Source organism: Notothenia rossii (genome assembly GCF_949606895.1).
Source record: "Notothenia rossii genome assembly, contig: scaffold_248, whole genome shotgun sequence".
Lineage (NCBI taxonomy): Eukaryota > Metazoa > Chordata > Actinopteri > Perciformes > Nototheniidae > Notothenia > Notothenia rossii.
The window spans coordinates 47,501-66,912 of NW_027640015.1; the positions used below are offsets into that span (position 1 = coordinate 47,501).

At 44.7% G+C, this 19,412-nt stretch overlaps 1 protein-coding gene across 3 annotated transcripts in view; it reads right to left on the reverse strand.

Annotated features, from left to right (window-relative positions):
- LOC307027169 (protein sel-1 homolog 3-like) overlaps positions 1–17,848 on the reverse strand; it is a 27,074-nt gene extending 9,226 nt beyond the window's left edge. The window contains exons 1-10 of one of the 3 annotated variants that reach the window (XM_079695362.1): positions 17,556–17,848; positions 16,989–17,108; positions 16,265–16,405; positions 14,172–14,234; positions 13,688–13,864; positions 4,155–4,276; positions 3,695–3,778; positions 3,496–3,577; positions 2,727–2,802; positions 321–424 (exon numbers count right to left, since the gene is read on the reverse strand). In XM_079695362.1, coding sequence (XP_079551488.1) covers positions 321–424; positions 2,727–2,802; positions 3,496–3,577; positions 3,695–3,778; positions 4,155–4,276; positions 13,688–13,864; positions 14,172–14,234; positions 16,265–16,405; positions 16,989–17,108; positions 17,556–17,753 — 1,167 coding nt within the window. In that variant the 5' untranslated portion in view covers positions 17,754–17,848. Of the gene's footprint in view, positions 1–320; positions 425–2,726; positions 2,803–3,495; positions 3,578–3,694; positions 3,779–4,154; positions 4,277–13,687; positions 13,865–14,171; positions 14,235–16,264; positions 16,406–16,988; positions 17,112–17,555 lie in introns of all 3 variants that reach the window. The other 2 variants (XM_079695361.1, XM_079695363.1) reach the window with 2 other exon arrangements.
- Positions 17,849–19,412: the final 1,564 nt, after the last annotated feature.

Below are 19,412 nucleotides of genomic sequence, written 5' to 3' on the forward strand. Positions count from 1 at the left end.
CAGGCACCTTCCCAAAGAAAGAAGTGACTGTTCTTTGTATTTATTGATTGTCGTCCTTTTATTCGTGTCTTAATGTGTGCACATGTATACATGTGTCTGCTGATTGAGTATATAGGATATACATATTTTTATATATGTTTATTTTTATATTCTGGATTGTGGGAAACGGTATTTTGTTCTCTCCGTACACACAAAGTGAAAGATTGACAGTAAAGTTGACTTGATATAATCTTAAAGTTACGACCGGCCCTTTGAGTGCAGCCATAATGCTGATGTGGTCGTGATGAATAGAGTTTGACCCCCCAGGGAGAGAGGCTCACCTGAGGGCTGCCGGCCGCCGCCGCCCGGCCGTACATCAGCAGTGCAGAGTCCGCCCCCCCCACGCTGCTGTTGGAGAGGAGGAGGTCTCCCATCGTCAGCAGAGCTGCAACACAGAGACAGACGGGAGGCTCTCATCATCACCGCCATAGATCCAAGGCTCTGATCTGAGGTCAGGCTCCGCCCACATAACAGATACGATATAGAGAAAGGTCTCTCTCACCTGAGGGGTGGGGGGGGGTATAGAGAAAGGTCTCTCTCACCTGAGGGGTGGGGGGGGGGGGGGTATAGAGAAAGGTCTCTCTCACCTGAGGGGTGGGGGGGGGGGGGGTATAGAGAAAGGTCTCTCTCACCTGAGGGGTGGGGGGGGGGTATAGAGAAAGGTCTCTCTCACCTGAGGGGTGGGGGGGGGGTATAGAGAAAGGTCTCTCTCACCTGAGGGGGGGGGGGTATAGTGAAAGGTCTCTCTCACCTGAGGGGTGGGGGGGGGGTATAGAGAAAGGTCTCTCTCACCTGAGGGGGGGGGTATAGTGAAAGGTCTCTCTCACCTGAGGGGTGGGGGGGGGTATAGAGAAAGGTCTCTCTCACCTGAGGGGTGGGGGGGGGGTATAGAGAAAGGTCTCTCTCACCTGAGGGGGGGGGGGTATAGTGAAAGGTCTCTCTCACCTGAGGGGGGGGGGGTATAGTGAAAGGTCTCTCTCACCTGAGGGGGGGGGGGTATAGTGAAAGGTCTCTCTCACCTGAGGGGTGCGGGGGGGGGGTATAGTGAAAGGTCTCTCTCACCTGAGGGGTGGGGGGGGGGTATAGAGAAAGGTCTCTCTCACCTGAGGGGGGGGGGGGTATAGTGAAAGGTCTCTCTCACCTGAGGGGGGGGGGGGTATAGTGAAAGGTCTCTCTCACCTGAGGGGGGGGGGGTATAGTGAAAGGTCTCTCTCACCTGAGGGGGGGGGGTATAGAGAAAGGTCTGTCTCACCTGAGGGGTGGGGGGGGGGGTATAAAGAAAGGTCTCTCTCACCTGAGGGGTGGGGGGGGGGGTATAGAGAAAGGTCTCTCTCACCTGGGGGGGGGGGTATAGAGAAAGGTCTCTCTCACCTGAGGGGTGGGGGGGGGGGTATAGAGAAAGGTCTCTCTCACCTGGGGGGGGGGGGGTATAGAGAAAGGTCTCTCTCACCTGAGGGGTGGGGGGGGGGGTATAGTGAAAGGTCTCTCTCACCTGAGGGGTGGGGGGGGGGTATAAAGAAAGGTCTCTCTCACCTGAGGGGTGGGGGGGGGGGTATAAAGAAAGGTCTCTCTCACCTGAGGGGTGGGGGGGGGGGGTATAGAGAAAGGTCTCTCTCACCTGGGGGGGGGGTATAGTGAAAGGTCTCTCTCACCTGAGGGGTGCGGGGGGGGTATAGAGAAAGGTCTCTCTCACCTGAGGGGTGGGGGTATAGAGAAAGGTCTCTCTCACCTGGGGGGGGGGTATAGTGAAAGGTCTCTCTCACCTGAGGGGTGGGGGGAGGGTATAGAGAAAGGTCTCTCTCACCTGAGGGGTGGGGGGGGGTATAGAGAAAGGTCTCTCTCACCTGAGGGGTGGGGGTTATAGAGAAAGGTCTCTCTCACCTGAGGGGTGGGGGTCGTAGAGAAAGGTCTCTCTCACCTGAGGGGTGGGGGTCGTAGAGAAAGGTCTCTCTCACCTGAGGGGTGGGGGTCGTAGAGAAAGGTCTCTCTCACCTGAGGGGTGGGGGGGGGGGGTATAGAGAAAGGTCTCTCTCACCTGAGGGGTGGGGGTTATAGAGAAAGGTCTCTCTCACCTGAGGGGGGGGGTATAGAGAAAGGTCTCTCTCACCTGAGGGGTGGGGGTTATAGAGAAAGGTCTCTCTCACCTGAGGGGTGGGGGTTATAGAGAAAGGTCTCTCTCACCTGAGGGGGGGGGTATAGAGAAAGGTCTCTCTCACCTGAGGGGTGGGGGTTATAGAGAAAGGTCTCTCTCACCTGAGGGGTGGGGGTTATAGAGAAAGGTCTCTCTCACCTGAGGGGGGGGGGTATAGAGAAAGGTCTCTCTCACCTGAGGGGTGGGGGTTATAGAGAAAGGTCTCTCTCACCTGAGGGGGGGGGTATAGAGAAAGGTCTCTCTCACCTGAGGGGTGGGGGTTATAGAGAAAGGTCTCTCTCACCTGAGGGGGGGGGTATAGAGAAAGGTCTCTCTCACCTGGGGGGTGGGGGTATAGAGAAAGGTCTCTCTCACCTGAGGGGTGGGGGTTATAGAGAAAGGTCTCTCTCACCTGAGGGGTGGGGGTTATAGAGAAAGGTCTCTCTCACCTGAGGGGGGGGTTATAGAGAAAGGTCTCTCTCACCTGAGGGGGGGGGGTATAGAGAAAGGTCTCTCTCACCTGGGGGGTGGGGGTATAGAGAAAGGTCTCTCTCACCTGAGGGGTGGGGGTCGTAGTTCACCACTGAGAGGTTGTTATATCTCCACTGGCACTCAGCTCCCAGCTGCAGACCCTGCAGGAAGGCGAGAGGAATCAGAACTCTGGGAACCAACTACTCAACAGACTTTAGCAGAAAGTAACAATACAATAAATACCAAGTAAGAAATAAAGAAAATCATAAATGGCACATTTAGACGTAACTCAGAGACATTGATATTAAGCATTTTCAGATTTTCAGAAACAAGTCAACATTTTTAGGAAAAAGTCTTCATGTGTTCTGGTTTCCTTGACTCCTCGTTGCTGGTGAGTGAGGACAGAGGAAGCATCAGTTCGTCCAGTGAGTGTGGACAGGCAGAGTCTGCTCTCCTCTCAGGGCCGAGCGTTCATCAGAGTGAACATCGTGAGGTTATAATCTCCCCAACACGAAATACCTGCTTTGATCTTCCCCTCAGTGAAGGCCAGGTGTTTGCACACGACCCCACAGCCGCTCTGCTATTTAGAGGTGTGAGCTAAAGTATTCATGAACAGGTACATCCATAGTTCAGCACTCAGGAAGAGAGAGAGAACACACACACACACACACACACACACACAGACAGACAGACAGACAGACAGACACACAGACACACAGACACACACACACACACACACACACACACACACACACACACACACACACACACACACACACACACACACACACACACACACACACACACACACACACACACACACACACACACACACACACACGCACACAGTTTACCTCACACAGGTGTGCTGTGTTGCTCTGAGCCGAACCCAGACCTGTTTCAGCTGCAAGGAGGAACTTCAGAAACGCTTCCTTTCTGTGGGAGAGAGAGAGAGTGAGGAAGAGGAGGAGGAAGAGGAGGAGGAAGAGGAGGAAGAGGAGGAAGAGGAGGAGGAAGAGGAGGAGGAGGAAGGTGAGGAGGAGGTGTTCGTACTTAGCGTCCCTGAGGAAGGCCTGCAGAGCGTCTCTGATCAGGAACCCGAGGTGTCCGTTCTGCTCACACACCTTCTTCAGCAGGCTGTGAGGAGGAGGAGGAGGAGGAGGAGGGGGAGGAAGAGGAGGAGGAAGATGAACAGGAGGAGGAGGAGGAGGAGGAGGGGGAGGAGGAGGAGGAGGAGGAGGAGGAGGAGGAGGAGGGGGAGGAAGAGGAGGAGGAAGATGAACAGGAGGAGGAGGGATTATTATGGGATGTCAGCATTCCTTCATCCGCTCTCAGAGAGCCAGAACTATCTGTATCTGAGGGAGACGACAGTGACCAGCATAAACAGGTCAGGAGTCAGTTGGAGGTTAAGAGCAGCTATTTTCAGATATGCTAATGCTAATGCTAATGCTAACGCTAATGCTAACGCTGCGACCTTGCCATCCCATAATAAGTGTGTAATGAAGCCTCTCACATCACGGCCCCCTCCAGGTCCCGGCGCCCCGCCCCCCCGGTGGAGAGGAACCAGGACGCCTCCACAGACGCCGCAGCGTGGCCGAGCCGCGAGGCGTTCAGGAACAACAGGAAAGCTGCCGTCTGGGGAGAGAACAGAGTTATTGATCAGGGGGAACCAATCAGGGGGAACCAATCAGGGGGAACCAATCAGGGGGTCCAATCAGAGGGAACCAATCAGAGGGAACCAATCAGAGGGAAGCAATCAGGGGGAACCAATCAGAGGGAAAACAATGAGAGGGAACCAATCAGAGATAACCAATCAGTGATAACCAATGAGAGATAACCAATTGGAGGGAAACAATCAGAAGGAACCAATGAGAGGGAACCAATCAGAAGGAACCAATGAGAGGGAACTAATCAGAGGGAACCAATGAGAGGGAACCAATCAGAAGGAACCAATCAGAGGGAACCAATCAGATATAACCAATCAGAGGGAACCAATCAGAGGGAACCAATTAGAGGGAAACAATCAGAAGGATCCAATCAGAGGGAACCAATCAGAGGGAACCAATCGTAAGGAACCAATGAGAGGGAACCAATCATAAGGAACCAATGAGAAGGAACCAATCAGAGGGAACCAATCGTAAGGAACCAATGAGAGGGAACCAATCGGAAGGAACCAATCAGAGGGAACCAATCGGAGGGAACCAATCAGAGAGAACTGTTGGAGGAACTCTGGGTCTGGGCCAGTTGAAGAAGTCCAGACCTCCTTCTCAACAAGATCCCTTTCGAACTTGCTTCGTTTCAATAAAACTCCAGGAGGCTCTGAAGGAGAGGCTGGAGGGCGTCAGAGTCTGGTGCAAAGCCCCCGGGATCGAACAGCTGATCAAACATCACACTAGCCTTTATTCTTTGCTGTAACTTTTTTTCCGAAGACGTTTGCGTTTAATCACACCTCCGCACACGTGCCTGGAGGCGTTTCCGTCCCCTTGACCTCTTCCTGACCTTCACCAAGGTTCACCATCAAGAGAGAGGGTTCTACTTTGTGGGGCCTTGTTTTTTACACACAACTTTAGGTTTAATGTAACGACCACAATCATCTTTACTTCTACATTATATAACCCAATTTTATGTAATATGTACGACTACAACAGAACCAATCAGAGTCCACCAGGTTAGAGATTAGAGACCCTAGCCCCAGCACCGCCTCAGGAACGATGGTTATCACTCTGAACGATAACAACGTGTAATCATCATCAGAATCAGGACTAACCCACGACTCAGAGACCGTTTCCTCACAATCAGACTGTTCACCAGCTGAACTCTGTGAAGAACATCCATCTGATTGATAATTATCTACATATCATATTCCATCTACATGTTTATAGACTCTTCTGGAACTAATTCTATTTTATTTGTATTTTCTTGCACGTCTCAAAACATTCTCTTGCACTTTGATCAGTTCTATCCGTTCTATGTCCTCTATATATTCATGTTGCTCTGCTGGAGGAGGACTCCAGTTTCTCACCTCCATACCTCCTGTGAAGCTGCTGAGCGCGTGATGATGAAGAATCAATAATGTCAACGAGCTGTGAGTGGAAGCTAATGCTGGAAAAGCTTGATTGAAGTGCAGCTGAGAAAGAGCCTTGGTGTGGAACCTGTTGGTGGTGCTCATAATCAGCAGGGTCCCAGCAGCAATGAAAGACCTGGTTCAGGACTCTAGGAGCTGGCAGCTTAACAACATTCATGTCCCCTGAGTGAGCAAAGGAACGACCGCGTGGTTCAGGTTTCTTCTGGCACGACAGACCGTGTGAAAGTCAGATGTTATGACACTGAGACAGCATCGTGTTTTCAGACGGAGCTCAAGTCTTGAAAGGAACTGATGAAACATTTACTGTTGGACCAATGTTAGAGAGGCAGCTCCTCGCCTCAGATGAGGTTATTCTGGGAGCTTTTTGGATAACCACTGAAACCCCAAAGCTCTGAACTTTCCTAAGAACTACATCCACTACGCTTCAGAGCAGGGGTGGGCAAACTTTTTGGCTCGGGGGCCACTATGGGTTTTAAATTTGACAGACGGGCCGGGCCAGTAGCAGATCGGTAAAAAAATATTTAGCTGTCCACTCCTCATTATACACTCGGCACTCAATGTTGACTCTTCTTTTCTTTGGTCCATTCCTATATACAGTCTATGGTCCACTCATTGTTACAGATGCAGGTTCAAAGGTGAATTATTGCGTCATCGTTTGCGTCATGATGTAACCGTTTACGTGCCTTCTTATGACCCACACAGAGTTTTACGTCACTTATTTTCTCCGCAACACCGCTCACAACAACATCAATAGAGGACTGCGTTGGGTAGTTTTTAATTATACGAAGCCAGATTAAATTAAAGTACTACTTCTCCTACCTTTTACCTTTCTCCAGAGTGCCGTGGTGTATTGTTTATTAATGTGGTTCAGCTGCATTACCGCCCGCTGCAGTGCTGCTCGCCTACCGGAGTTTATTCTCCCGTTAACTCGCGGCAGCGGCCGCTGTAAAGTCTTCACTGTCTGACTGTCACACACAAGCAGCTGGTAAATATCCCCCATCCCCATCAGTGAATGTGTTTTAGTCTGAAAGCTGTTCGGCATCACAACGCTGTTATGAACGTGTCTCTGGCATTCTACAGGGGATGTTAGCTAATCAGACTATCTTGACTACTTGTTGCTATCATATTGTGGCATAAGCCATTTTCTACACGCATAATTTACCGGCGTAGTTTTCGTTATGATTTGACTTGTGATGGCCACATGTAGCCCATGTATTGATTCCATCCGATCGTTGCAATAATACAAAACAACAGGAAAGCGTCTGCCTCTAATGGTCAATAACAGTGAACGGATGGTTATTAAAGTAAGGTCAAATAAACACAATCACACTAAGCCTGGTTAGTGTTGCCTGACTTTATTTAAGTGTTTTTATGAGTGTGTGGTCGCGTTCTAGTCACTTTGCTCAGCGCTTGTACTCGCCGTACTGAACTGTTATTGCTCAGGTTAATCTCGCCCCCTCCAATGTAAGCGTGAAATATGTGGTTCTCTGATCTTGCCGGGTTGCCAAGTGGGGCCAGCGAATAGACCAGACTACAGCAAAGGTAAATTGTGTCTAGACTGCGCCATCTAGTGGAATCAACTGAAATGCCGGGTCTTGCAGGAAAAAGTCAAAATGAATGCGGTCTTTACTATAATTTGGACAATTTTGTACCAATATTCGGCGGGCCGGATTCAAAAGCCCAACGGGCCGTATATGGCCCGCGGACCTTAGTTTGCCCATGCCTGCTTTAGAGGGCTTATGTTTATGGGTTATTTTATCATGTTTACTGCTGGGATGTGTGTGTCTGAGTTACCAGTTACCAGTTACCAGTTAAAAGTCACAAGTTACCAGTTACCAGTTAAAAGTTACAAGTTACAAGTTGCAAGTCACCAGTTACCAGTTTCCAGTTACCAGTTACCAGTTACAAGTTTCCAGTTACAAGTTACCAGTTACCAGTTAAAAGTTACAAGTTACCAGTTACAAGTTACCAGTTACCAGTTTCCAGTTACCAGTTACCAGTTACAAGTTTCCAGTTACAAGTCACCAGTTACCAGTTACAAGTTACCAGTTACCAGTTACCCGTTACAAGTTTCCAGTTACAAGTTACCAGTTACGAGTTACCAGTTACCAGTTACCAGTTTCCAGTTACAAGTTACCAGTTACCAGTTTCCAGTTACCAGTTACCAGTTACCAGTTACAAGTTTCCAGTTACAAGTTACCAGTTACGAGTTACCAGTTACAAGTTACCAGTTACAAGTTACCAGTTACCAGTTACCAGTTACAAGTTTCCAGTTACAAGTTACCAGTTACAAGTTACCAGTTACCAGTTACGAGTTACCAGTTACAAGTTACCAGTTACCAGTTTCCAGTTACAAGTTACCAGTTACACATTTCCAGTTACAAGTTACCAGTTACAAGTTACCAGTTACCAGTTACCAGTTACCAGTTACAAGTTACCAGTTACCAGTTTCCAGTTACAAGTTACCAGTTACCAGTTACCAGTTACAAGTTTCCAGTTACAAGTTACCAGTTACCAGTTACAAGTTACCAGTTACCAGTTACCAGTTACAAGTTACCAGTTACCAGTTACAAGTTACCAGTTACCAGTTACCAGTTACCAGATACAAGTTACAAGTTACCAGTTACCAGTTACAAGTTTACAGTTACAAGTTACCAGTTACCAGTTAAAAGTCACAAGTTACCAGTTACCAGTTAAAAGTTACAAGTTACAAGTTGCAAGTCACCAGTTACCAGTTTCCAGTTACCAGTTACCAGTTACAAGTTTCCAGTTACAAGTTACCAGTTACCAGTTAAAAGTTACAAGTTACCAGTTACAAGTTACCAGTTACCAGTTTCCAGTTACCAGTTACCAGTTACAAGTTTCCAGTTACAAGTCACCAGTTACCAGTTACAAGTTACCATTTACCAGTTACCAGTTACAAGTTACCAGTTACGAGTTACCAGTTACCAGTTACCAGTTTCCAGTTACAAGTTACCAGTTACCAGTTACCAGTTTCCAGTTACCAGTTACCAGTTACAAGTTTCCAGTTACAAGTTACCAGTTACGAGTTACCAGTTACAAGTTACCAGTTACAAGTTACCAGTTACCAGTTACCAGTTACAAGTTTCCAGTTACAAGTTACCAGTTACAAGTTACCAGTTACCAGTTACGAGTTACCAGTTACAAGTTACCAGTTACCAGTTACCAGTTACACATTTCCAGTTACAAGTTACCAGTTACCAGTTACCAGTTACACATTTCCAGTTACAAGTTACCAGTTACAAGTTACCAGTTACCAGTTACCAGTTACCAGTTACAAGTTACCAGTTACCAGTTTCCAGTTACAAGTTACCAGTTACAAGTTTCCAGTTACAAGTTACAAGTTTCCAGTTACAAGTTACCAGTTACCAGTTACAAGTTACCAGTTACCAGTTACCAGTTACAAGTTACCAGTTACCAGTTACAAGTTACCAGTTACCAGTTACCAGTTACCAGATACAAGTTACAAGTTACCAGTTACCAGTTACAAGTTTCCAGTTACAAGTTACCAGTTACCAGTTACCAGTTACCAGTTACAAGTTTCCAGTTACAAGTTTCCAGTTACAAGTTACCAGTTACCAGTTACCAGTTACCAGTTACCAGTTACAAGTTTCCAGTTACAAGTTACCAGTTACCAGTTACAAGTTACCAGTTACCAGTTACCAGTTACAAGTTACCAGTTACCAGTTACAAGTTACCAGTTACCAGTTACCAGATACAAGTTACAAGTTACCAGTTACCAGTTACAAGTTTCCAGTTACAAGTTACCAGTTACCAGTTACCAGTTACAAGTTACCAGTTACCAGTTACCAGTTACAAGTTTCCAGTTACCAGTGACGAGTTACAAGTGACCAGTTACCAGTTACAAGTTACCAGTTACCAGTTACAAGTTACCAGTTACAAGTTACCAGTTACCAGTTACAAGTTACCAGTTACCAGTTACAAGTTTCCAGTTACCAGTGACCAGTTACAAGTGACCAGTTACCAGTTACCAGTTACAAGTTACCAGTTACCAGTTACAAGTTACCAGTTACCAGTTACAAGTTTCCAGTTACAAGTTTCCAGTTACAAGTTACCAGTTACCAGTTACAAGTTACCAGTTACCAGTTACAAGTTACCAGTTACCAGTTACCAGTTACAAGTTTCCAGTTACAAGTTACCAGTTACCAGTTAACAGTTACAAGTTTCCAGTTACCAGTTACAAGTTACCAGTTACCAGTTACCAGTTACAAGTTTCCAGTTACAAGTTTCCAGTTACAAGTTACCAGTTACCAGTTACAAGTTACCAGTTACCAGTTACCAGTTACAAGTTACCAGTTACCAGTTACAAGTTACCAGTTACCAGTTACAAGTTACCAGTTACCAGTTACAAGTTACCAGTTACCAGTTACAAGTTACCAGTTACCAGTTTCCAGTTACAAGTTTCCAGTTACAAGTTACAAGTTACCAGTTACCAGTTTCCAGTTACAAGTTTCCAGTTACAAGTTTCCAGTTACAAGTTACAAGTTACCAGTTACAAGTTTCCAGTTACCAGTTACCAGTTACCAGTTACCAGTTACCAGTTACAAGTTACCAGTTACAAGTTACCAGTTACCAGTTACCAGTTACAAGTTTCCAGTTACAAGTTACAAGTTTCCAGTTACAAGTTACCAGTTACCAGTTACAAGTTACCAGTTACCAGTTACCAGTTACAAGTTACCAGTTACCAGTTACAAGTTACCAGTTACCAGTTACCAGTTACCAGATACAAGTTACAAGTTACCAGTTACCAGTTACAAGTTTCCAGTTACAAGTTACCAGTTACCAGTTACCAGTTACCAGTTACAAGTTTCCAGTTACAAGTTTCCAGTTACAAGTTACCAGTTACCAGTTACCAGTTACCAGTTACCAGTTACAAGTTTCCAGTTACAAGTTTCCAGTTACAAGTTACCAGTTACCAGTTACAAGTTACCAGTTACCAGTTACCAGTTACAAGTTACCAGTTACAAGTTACCAGTTACCAGTTACCAGATACAAGTTACAAGTTACCAGTTACCAGTTACAAGTTTCCAGTTACAAGTTACCAGTTACCAGTTACCAGTTACAAGTTACCAGTTACCAGTTACCAGTTACAAGTTTCCAGTTACCAGTGACGAGTTACAAGTGACCAGTTACCAGTTACAAGTTACCAGTTACCAGTTACAAGTTACCAGTTACAAGTTACCAGTTACCAGTTACAAGTTACCAGTTACCAGTTACAAGTTTCCAGTTACCAGTGACCAGTTACAAGTGACCAGTTACCAGTTACCAGTTACAAGTTACCAGTTACCAGTTACAAGTTACCAGTTACCAGTTACAAGTTTCCAGTTACAAGTTTCCAGTTACAAGTTACCAGTTACCAGTTACAAGTTACCAGTTACCAGTTACAAGTTACCAGTTACCAGTTACCAGTTACAAGTTTCCAGTTACAAGTTACCAGTTACCAGTTAACAGTTACAAGTTTCCAGTTACCAGTTACAAGTTACCAGTTACCAGTTACCAGTTACAAGTTTCCAGTTACAAGTTTCCAGTTACAAGTTACCAGTTACCAGTTACAAGTTACCAGTTACCAGTTACCAGTTACAAGTTACCAGTTACCAGTTACAAGTTACCAGTTACCAGTTACAAGTTACCAGTTACCAGTTACAAGTTACCAGTTACCAGTTACAAGTTACCAGTTACCAGTTTCCAGTTACAAGTTTCCAGTTACAAGTTACAAGTTACCAGTTACCAGTTTCCAGTTACAAGTTTCCAGTTACAAGTTTCCAGTTACAAGTTACAAGTTACCAGTTACAAGTTTCCAGTTACCAGTTACCAGTTACCAGTTACCAGTTACCAGTTACAAGTTACCAGTTACAAGTTACCAGTTACCAGTTACCAGTTACAAGTTTCCAGTTACCAGTTTCCAGTTACCAGTTACCAGTTACAAGTTTCCAGTTACAAGTTTCCAGTTACAAGTTACCAGTTACAAGTTACCAGTTACAAGTTTCCAGTTACAAGTTTCCAGTTACAAGTTTCCAGTTACAAGTTACCAGTTACCAGTTACAAGTTACCAGTTACAAGTTACCAGTTACAAGTTACCAGTTACAAGTTTCCAGTTACAAGTTTCCAGTTACAAGTTACCAGTTACCAGTTACCAGTTACCATTTACAAGTTTCCAGTTACAAGTTACCAGTTACAAGTTTCCAGTTACAAGTTACCAGTTACAAGTTACCAGTTACAAGTTACCAGTTACAAGTTTCCAGTTACAAGTTTCCAGTTACAAGTTACCAGTTACAAGTTACCAGTTACAAGTTTCCAGTTACAAGTTTCCAGTTACAAGTTACAAGTTACCAGTTACCAGTTTCCAGTTACAAGTTTCCAGTTACAAGTTTCCAGTTACAAGTTACAAGTTACCAGTTACCAGTTACCAGTTACAAGTTACCAGTTACAAGTTACCAGTTACAAGTTACCAGTTACAAGTTTCCAGTTACAAGTTTCCAGTTACAAGTTTCCAGTTACAAGTTACCAGTTACAAGTTACCAGTTACAAGTTACCAGTTACAAGTTACCAGTTACAAGTTTCCAGTTACAAGTTACCAGTTACAAGTTACCAGTTACAAGTTTCCAGTTACAAGTTACCAGTTACAAGTTACCAGTTACAAGTTACCAGTTACAAGTTACCAGTTACCAGTTACAAGTTTCCAGTTACAAGTTTCCAGTTACAAGTTACAAGTTACCAGTTACCAGTTTCCAGTTACAAGTTTCCAGTTACAAGTTTCCAGTTACAAGTTACAAGTTACCAGTTACCAGTTACAAGTTTCCAGTTACCAGTTACAAGTTACCAGTTACAAATTTCCAGTTACAAGTTACCAGTTACAAGTTACCAGTTACAAGTTACCAGTTACCAGTTACCAGTTACCAGTTACAAGTTACCAGTTACCAGTTACAAGTTACCAGTTACCAGTTACAAGTTACCAGTTACCAGTTACCAGTTACCAGTTACAAGTTACCAGTTACCAGTTACCAGTTACAAGTTACCAGTTACCAGTTACAAGTTACCAGTTACAAGTTACCAGTTACAAGTTACCAGTTACCATTTACAAGTTTCCAGTTACAAGTTTCCAGTTACAAGTTACCAGTTACCAGTTACCAGTTACCAGTTACAAGTTACCAGTTACCAGTTACCAGTTACAAGTTACCAGTTACAAGTTACCAGTTACAAGTTACCAGTTACCAGTTACCAGTTACAAGTTACCAGTTACCAGTTACCAGTTACCAGTTACAAGTTACCAGTTACCAGTTACCAGTTACAAGTTACCAGTTACCAGTTACAAGTTACCAGTTACAAGTTACCAGTTACAAGTTACCAGTTACCATTTACAAGTTTCCAGTTACCAGTTACCAGTTACCAGTTACCAGTTACCAGTTACCAGTTACCAGTTACAAGTTACCAGTTACCAGTTACAAGTTACCAGTTACCAGTTACCAGTTACCAGTTACCAGTTACAAGTTACAAGTTACCAGTTACCAGTTACAAGTTACCAGTTACAAGTTACCAGTTACCATTTACAAGTTTCCAGTTACCAGTTACAAGTTACCAGTTACCAGTTACCAGTTACCAGTTACCAGTTACAAGTTTCCAGTTACCAGTTACAAGTTACCAGTTACCAGTTACAAGTTACAAGTTACCAGTTACCAGTTACAAGTTTCCAGTTACAAGTTTCCAGTTACCAGTTACAAGTTACCAGTTACAAGTTACCAGCACACACACACACACACACACACACACACACACACACACACACACACACACACACACACACACACACACACACACACACACACACACACACACACACACACACACACACACACACACACACACACACACACACACACACACACACACACACACACACACACACACACACACACACACACCTCGTTCCTGTGGAGCTGGTCGGGGTTCTTCCCACTCAGGTGATATACCCCCAGGTTGAACATGGCCTCTTCGCTGCCGTTGAGCGCCGCCTGCTGGAAGAAGCTCAGAGCCTTCCTGTGGTCCTGCAGAACCATCCCATAATACCAGCCCAGCCCGTTCAGAGCGCTCACCGAGCCCTGCAGGGGGAGAGGGGTCAGTGAGGGACACACACACTCTAACACACACTAATTATCAGGAGCACACACACACACTAACACACACTGATTATCAGGAGCACACACACACACACTAACACACACTGATTATCAGGAGCACACACACACACACACACACACACACACACACACACACACACACACACACACACACACACACACACACACACACACACACACACACACACACACACACACACACACACACACACACACACACACACACACACACACACACACACACACACACACACACACACACACACACCCTCTCTGCAGCTCTCTCCAGCAGCTTGACCCCCCGGCTGTGGTTCCTCCTGACCCCCTGACCCTGAGGGAACACAGAGACGTGATGTTTAGATGTGCAGGTGATGCATGATGCTGGCTGTTGGTGAGTCTATGAGATATCTGCAGACACACCTTTATATAAACAGTCTATGAGACAAACACAGTTATTCAAATAAAGTCCTGGAAGTGGATCTGGACGTGTCCTTTACTCTCATCTGAGAGAAGAAGCTAAATGTCCCCAAACCCCAAATGAAGACATATTTAGTCTCTCGTCTAACAGGTCCCCTATCATCCTCCTCTTCATCAATGTATCACAGGTCTCAGATATATCCAGAGCCTGTCTCTGATTGGCTGAAACACCAAACAGATCATTGCAGCATTACCCATAATCCCCTCTGTTTCAGCCTTGTTTCCAAAGTGCTGATTCTCTGTCTGTTACTTTAGATGAAAATAAGGAGCCCCTCCCCACGCCCCTCTGAGAGACATTTGGTTACAAAGAACTCAATGGAGCTCTAGAGGAGATTCAGGTGATAAGGGGGGGGGGGGGGTTACCTTGGTTGCTGATTGGCTAATGGTTACACAAGACAACACATCGTTATGACATCATCAAGTGGCCAAAATCTGATCAGCTCATTTTCAGACAGGTTTTTATAGAAATGGATCAAAAAGAGAGAGAATCTCAGAGGGGACACATGTTGATGTAGAAGAGACATGAAGAAGAGGGGACACATGTTGATGTAGAAGAGACATGAATAAGAGGGGACACATGTTGATGTAGAAGAGACATGAAGAAGAGGGGACACATGTTGATGTAGAAGAGATATGAAGAAGAGGGGACACATGTTGATTTAGAAGAGACATGAAGAAGAGAGGACACATGTTGATGTAGAAGAGACATGAATAAGAGGGGACACATGTTGATGTAGAAGAGACATGAAGAAGAGGGGACACATGTTGATGTAGAAGAGACATGAAGAAGAGGGGACACATGTTGATTTAGAAGAGACATGAAGAAGAGGGGACACATGTTGATGTAGAAGAGACATGAAGAAGAGGGGACACATGTTGATTTAGAAGAGACATGAAGAAGAGGGGACACATGTTGATGTAGAAGAGACATGAAGAAGAGGGGACACGTGTTGATGTAGAAGAGACATGAAGAAGAGGGGACACATGTTGATGTAGAAGAGACATGAAGAAGAGGGGACACGTGTTGATGTAGAAGAGACATGAAGAAGAGGGGACACATGTTGATGTAGAAGAGACATGAAGAAGAGGGGACACATGTTGATGTAGAAGAGACATGAAGAAGAGGGGACACATGTTGATGTAGAAGAGACATGGAGAAGAGAGGACACATGTTGATGTAGAAGAGACATGAAGAAGAGGGGACACATGTTGATTTAGAAGAGACATGAAGAAGAGGGGACACATGTTGATGTAGAAGAGACATGAAGAAGAGGGGACACGTGTTGATGTAGAAGAGACATGAAGAAGAGGGGACACATGTTGATGTAGAAGAGACATGAAGAAGAGGGGACACGTGTTGATGTAGAAGAGACATGAAGAAGAGGGGACACATGTTGATGTAGAAGAGACATGAAGAAGAGGGGACACATGTTGATGTAGAAGAGACATGAAGAAGAGGGGACACATGTTGATGTAGAAGAGACATGGAGAAGAGGGGACACATGTTGATGTAGAAGAGACATGAAGAAGAGGGGACACATGTTGATGTAGAAGAGACATGAAGAAGAGGGGACACATGTTGATGTAGAAGAGACATGAAGAAGAGGGGACACGTGTTGATGTAGAAGAGACATGAAGAAGAGGGGACACATGTTGATGTAGAAGAGACATGAAGAAGAGGGGACACATGTTGATGTAGAAGAGACATGGAGAAGAGAGGACACATGTTGATGTAGAAGAGACATGTCTGTGTGTGTGTGTGTGTCTCTCTCTGCCTGTGTGTGTGTGTGTGTGTGTGTGTGTGTGTGTGTGTGTGTGTGTGTGTGTGTGTGTGTGTGTGTGTGTGTGTGTGTGTGTGTGTGTGTGTGTGTGTGTGGGGCAGACCTTCATAAGCAGGATGGAGTAGTCGTACATGGCAGCAGGGTCCCCCCCCTGCAGGGCGCTCCTCTCTAACCACTTCACGGCGCTCTGCAGGTCTCTAGTGACCCCGTGCTGACCCCAGAACAGCATGGTGCCCAGGAGCCTCTGCAGACAGGAGAGCTGTTATTGGCTGGCTCTGAACACGATTAAAGTCCTGAGTAATGAAGGTACCTGAAGTTCACCTGAGAGTCCATAGGCGCTTTCACACCGGAGTACTTTCCCCCCGAACTAGGCCGATAGGGGGCAGATTTGGTTTCACACCAAAAGGATCTGGAACTAGTCCCTAGTTCGCACGAACCCTTTCACCCCCAGATAGTCCCTGCTAGAGAGGTAGTACTTTCCTGGGGAGGAAATGGTTCGAGGGTGTGTCGGCCTAACTAACCATTTCTGATTGGCTGGGCGAATTGCAAACCACGCCCCCTAAAACTCAGAAAGGTTTTGTAAACCCAAAGCAGAAGAAGAAGAAGTGACCTTCATTTGCCTTATCCTCCCTCAGGGACTTATTCCGGTGAGAACGCGATCTAGGACACTTCCAGGGACTAAAGAGTTCGGGGAACAAGTACCGGGGATAAGTACCGGGGACAAGTACCGGGGACAAGTACCGGGGACAAGTACCGGGGACAAGTACCGGGGACAAGTACCGGCTAAGTACTTGGAGTGAAAGCGGCTCATGTCTCCGCTCTCTTACCTGAGAGTCCACGTCTCCGCTCTCCGCCTGGTACTTCACAAACTGGAAGAGGTCAGTGCTCTGGTGAGAGAGGCTGTGCAGACCCTCCACAGGGCTCAGGTACACGTGTTCCACCGCGTGCTGCTGCAGGGAAAAGGCAGAATTTTGTGTTTTTAATTAATTGTGTGTGTGTGTGTGTGTGTGTGTGTGTGTGTGTGTGTGTGTGTGTGTGTGTGGGCTACACATGACTAGTTTAATACTACTAGTTACTTTGATTCCAGTGGTTTAATTTCCAATAACTCAATTGTCAGCAATTTTTATTTTTCAGAAAATCACACATTTCTGACTTTTAAAAAATAAAAAATCGATTTCTTTTGAAATTGTGGGGAAAATCTGAACATTCTGACCTTTTTCTTAAAATAAAAAAATGTGAGATCTCTGAAAATCTCAAATATTTTACTTTTTTCAAAAAATATCGAAATTCTGACTTTTTACAAAAATCTAAAATTCTTTTTTTATTAAATGTCTTTAAATGCTTTTTCTACTTCTGATGATATCTCCGGGTTTTTAATATCTCCAGGTGCTCACCTCCTTCTGCCGGTGCATCTTCTCTCTGTCCAGGCTGCTCTGAGCTCCAGCGTTGGAGTAGTAGCTGTACGCCGCCTCCAGGTCTCTGGGAAATCCATCGATCCCCTGAGAGTGTTTGTACCCAGCATGCATCACGGCGAAGCGATTATCACCTGCTGCGCCGATCAGACTGTAAACCTGACCCTGAAACACACACATCAGCAGGGATGGTAAAGTACACACATCCTTTACTCGAGTAGAAGTACACACATCCTTTACTCAAGTAGAAGTACACACATCCTTTACTCAAGTAGAAGTACACACACCCTTTACTCAGGTAGAAGTACACACATCCTTTACTCAAGTAGAAGTACACACATCCTTTACTCAGGTAGAAGTACACACACCCTTTACTCAAGTAGAAGTACACACACTCTTTACTCAAGTAGAAGTACACACACCCTTTACTCAAGTAGAAGTACACACATCCTTTACTCAAGTAGAAGTACACACATCCTTTACTCAAGTAGAAGTACACACACCCTTTACTCAGGTAGAAGTACACACATCCTTTACTCAAGTAGAAGTACACACACCCTTTACTCAGGTAGAAGTACACACACCCTTTACTCAAGTAGAAGTACACACATCCTTTACTCAAGTAGAAGTACACACATCCTTTACTCAAGTAGAAGTACAGATACTCGTGTTTAAAAATACTCTGGTGAAAGTAGAAGTACTGACTAAACTTCTTTACTCAAGTCAAAGTAAAGAGGCTTTGAAATGTACTTCAGTAAAAAGTACCCATAACTAGCAGCTGTTTTAAAGAGTACCTGACCTCCCTTTATATTAATAGAACAATAATGTCATTGTTAGCTAATGAATGTTTCCATGGTGACCAACGGCAACATTATAACGTTTCCATTGGTCCCTCTTCTTTAGAGAAGACCAGGAAATGATGGATACACGGATCGTGTTCAAATCAATAGGCACGCAATGACTCTGAATAATAATGATCACGCCACCAAACACACATTCAGACTAAAGGAACCAGCCTGTTTGGAAAATGAGAGAAGTAGAAAGTACAGGTATTTGAGTTCAACATGTAAGAAGTAGAAAGTACAGGTATTTGAGTTCAACATGTAAGAAGTAGAAAGTACAGGTATTTGAGTTCAACATGTGAGAAGTAGAAAGTACAGGTATTTGAGTTCAACATGTAAGAAGTAGAAAGTACAGGTATTTGGGTTCAACATGTAAGAAGTAGAAAGTACAGGTATTTGTGTTCAACATGTGAGAAGTAGAAAGTACAGGTATTTGAGTTCAACATGTGAGAAATAGAAAGTACAGGTATTTGTGTTCAACATGTGAGAAGTAGAAAGTACAGGTATTTGTGTTCAACATGTAAGAAGTAGAAAGTACAGGTATTTGAGTTCAACATGTGAGAAGTAGAAAGTACAGGTATTTGAGTTCAACATGTAAGAAGTAGAAAGTACAGGTATTTGAGTTCAACATGTAAGAAGTAGAAAGTACAGGTATTTGAGTTCAACATGTAAGAAGTAGAAAGTACAGGTATTTGAGTTCAACATGTAAGAAGTAGAAAGTACAGGTATTTGAGTTCAACATGTAAGAAGTAGAAAGTACAGGTATTTGAGTTCAACATGTAAGAAGTAGAAAGTACAGGTATTTGAGTTCAACATGTAAGAAGTAGAAAGTACAGGTATTTGAGTTCAACATGTAAGAAGTAGAAAGTACAGGTATTTGTGTTCAACATGTAAGAAGTAGAAAGTACAGGTATTTGAGTTCAACATGTAAGAAGTAGAAAGTACAGGTATTTGAGTTCAACATGTAAGAAGTAGAAAGTACAGGTATTTGAGTTCA